The sequence below is a fragment of the Apis dorsata genome, unplaced genomic scaffold, assembly GCF_000469605.1.
Source record: "Apis dorsata unplaced genomic scaffold, Apis dorsata 1.3 scaffold_288, whole genome shotgun sequence".
In the NCBI taxonomy this organism is placed as follows: Eukaryota; Metazoa; Arthropoda; class Insecta; order Hymenoptera; family Apidae; genus Apis; species Apis dorsata.
Window position 1 is genome coordinate 4,804 of NW_006263563.1, and position 2,569 is coordinate 7,372.

At 29.0% G+C, this 2,569-nt stretch overlaps 2 protein-coding genes across 10 annotated transcripts in view; one reads left to right on the forward strand and one right to left on the reverse strand.

The window, feature by feature from the left end:
• LOC102675169 (ubiquitin-related modifier 1) overlaps positions 1–1,476 on the reverse strand; it is a 3,002-nt gene extending 1,526 nt beyond the window's left edge. Inside the window, exons 1-3 of one of the 5 annotated variants that reach the window (XM_031511076.1) lie at positions 1,293–1,472; positions 678–798; positions 390–599 (exon numbers count right to left, since the gene is read on the reverse strand). In XM_031511076.1, the coding sequence (XP_031366936.1) occupies positions 390–599; positions 678–721 (254 nt within the window). In that variant the 5' untranslated portion in view covers positions 722–798; positions 1,293–1,472. Of the gene's footprint in view, positions 1–389; positions 600–677 lie in introns of all 5 variants that reach the window. The other 4 variants (XM_006616942.2, XM_006616941.2, XM_031511077.1 and 1 more) reach the window with 4 other exon arrangements.
• Positions 235–2,569, forward strand: part of LOC102674968 (MATH and LRR domain-containing protein PFE0570w-like) — a 6,889-nt gene continuing 4,554 nt past the window's right edge. For 2 of the 5 annotated variants that reach the window (XM_006616939.2, XM_031511072.1), the window contains exons 1-2: positions 1,743–1,996; positions 2,116–2,502. In XM_006616939.2, the coding sequence (XP_006617002.1) occupies positions 2,501–2,502 (2 nt within the window). In that variant the 5' untranslated portion in view covers positions 1,743–1,996; positions 2,116–2,500. Of the gene's footprint in view, positions 547–1,742; positions 2,001–2,027; positions 2,047–2,115; positions 2,503–2,569 lie in introns of those variants that run through there. The other 3 variants (XM_006616940.2, XM_031511073.1, XM_031511071.1) reach the window with 3 other exon arrangements.

The window sequence follows — 2,569 nt, forward strand, 5'->3', positions numbered from 1 at the left end:
GATTTCATTATATTTAGATAAAACGGACACGTGTGTGTGTATGTGTGTGTGTAAATGCATATACTGTTTACACACATACTGCGTTTATGAATGCGTATCAAGTCGTGTACCTTATCTGTGTATATGTACTCTTATTAATCGGATTTATGCTGCCCTCTTTGAAAGCGCCACAGAATTCAAAAGTCGCCATCTTAATTTTTTACAATAAAATTGGCAAGTGAGAACTAACACATTGTTACGTTATCGTATGTTTATGGTGCGGTATATGTGTCGCTACGAGAAACTACACGTGCCAGGGGAATAATTTGTGTAAAATTTTTTAAATTATCGCTCGGAAAGTTCATAGCGATGATATAAAAAAAAAATTATGATACGATTTACTAACTTACACGGTATCCCCTTGTATAAAAAGTTCCTGTCGTTCCTTTAACAGATTATCTGTTATCCAGAAAAGTAGCTTTTGTATGGTCCCTGTAAAGTTCACGTGACAAATTATATTTACATCGATAAAAAAAAATTTGTAAAACTTACATTCATTTACTCCAGGTAAGTTTACTTCGTGCCTTTTTTTTTTATCGAAAAGTAATTCTGCCCCACCTCTGAAATTATTTAGCGAATAATTTGATAGGTATTATAGTTTGAGGAAAAGTTAGGTTAGTTAATTTATTCGATGTTACCCGAATTCAATGGTCACGGAAATTTCGCTATTTTCGATGGACATATTTTTTTAATTTTTCTTAAATTGCACCGCGTTAAAACATTATTGGTTACGTTTGATTCTGAAAAAAAAATATATTCCTAAATAAAACCACGTTTTACGAAATGCAACGAATATCGATCGATACGATCAACTCGTTTTGAAACGTGAATATAATGAAAATGTAAAAATATTTTTATAGAAAATTATTAATTATTAATCGAATATTTTATAATCTACTTTAAACATCTTTTTATATTAAAAGTTCAATTTAAATTTATAAGCGAATAGCATGAATAGATTATATTCGCTATTATATTTATATTTAACGAAATATAAATATAGATTTTTTTTTTAAAATTAATTACTAATAATCTTTTCGTAATATGCGAAATTTTTTTTGATAATATGTCATTATTCGTAATCGAGTATAAACGTATAGGTTAACTTTACAAATTTTTAATCGTTCAACAAAAATTTAAATTTTTGTTAAATAATTTTTATATTTTCGTTTTTCGAATCGAATCATAATGAATTAACTGATAATATCATTTGTCGTGATATTTCGTGAAAAGTAGTTTTGTTAGAAATGTACCCAGAAAGATATCGTTCACTGCACATAGAAACAACGTGGCGATTTTACGGTTTAATTCCACGTTCCTTCTATTCAAGTCGATCAGTGGTGTATGCATACCGAACGATGAAACGTTAATTTCTAAAGTCAAGATTTATTTACAAAAGCGTTTTTTTTGTTATGTATCGTGATATGATCTCTCTCTCTCTCTTTCTTTCTCTCTCTCTCTCTCTCTCTTAATTTTTCTAAAAGTACATATGTCGAACGCTTTGTTATTGATCTTAAATTATCGATACGTAAAATGAAAATAATTTATATAATTTTGATTAATAAAAAATATTTGTTATTGATAAATCAATGATAACAACATTAATAATAAATATTAATAGAAATAAAATCTATGTTCAACTTAATAACGTGAAGGAACGGAATATAAAATAAACGTTCCTTGAAATAAAATACAGCCCTGTCTTTTTTTTTGAGGGTCATTAGTCTCGCTATTATGAATTTAATTACGATGTGAAGATAGTATTGTATATGATTAATGATAATAGATAAAAAAAAATTAAGTTTGTTATTTACGAATAGTATTGAAAAAATGTAGATATTGTTGGACGAATATGTAATAAAAAGGAAATAGCGGATAAAAATGTAGGATATACGAATGGACTGAAGTGCAGGTGCCATCGGCAGTAGCTGTAATGGCGGTTGTCGGAAAAGCGATCGTAGGTATTAAATGTCGCAAAAGATAAATTATCGCGGTAAAATAGTATACGTTTATATTATTTTGAACTTTTTATGTTCGTGTAATTCCGCGTAATCATAATACACTTTTTATGTTTAGTATTAACTTCCACAATGTCGGAAGAAAACGAACATACTTCTGAAGAAACTGAGACAGAAATGAATACGGAAAATCACGATAAAGAACAATCGAAAAGTGAAACGTGCATGTTAAACAATGAAACGGAACAACCTATGTTGGAAGACGAAGAAATGCCAACGTATATCAGTGTATCTACTCCATCGAAACGCGAGGATTCGGATATCGATAATGCTAAACAACAAAGCAGAGTTCCACTAGAAGAAGATAATAGTCGAAGTCCTTATCATAGTGATGATCAAGGAGGAGGTAGTATCTATGTATTATCTTCTGGTGAAGAGAGTAATCATCCGTATAATGATGAAGATGAAGATGAATATGCGGATAGCGAAGGTAAGAAAATGATATATAAATATAATTTTACTTGTTAATGAAACGATATTTGATATACTAATTTTTATGATATATATATATA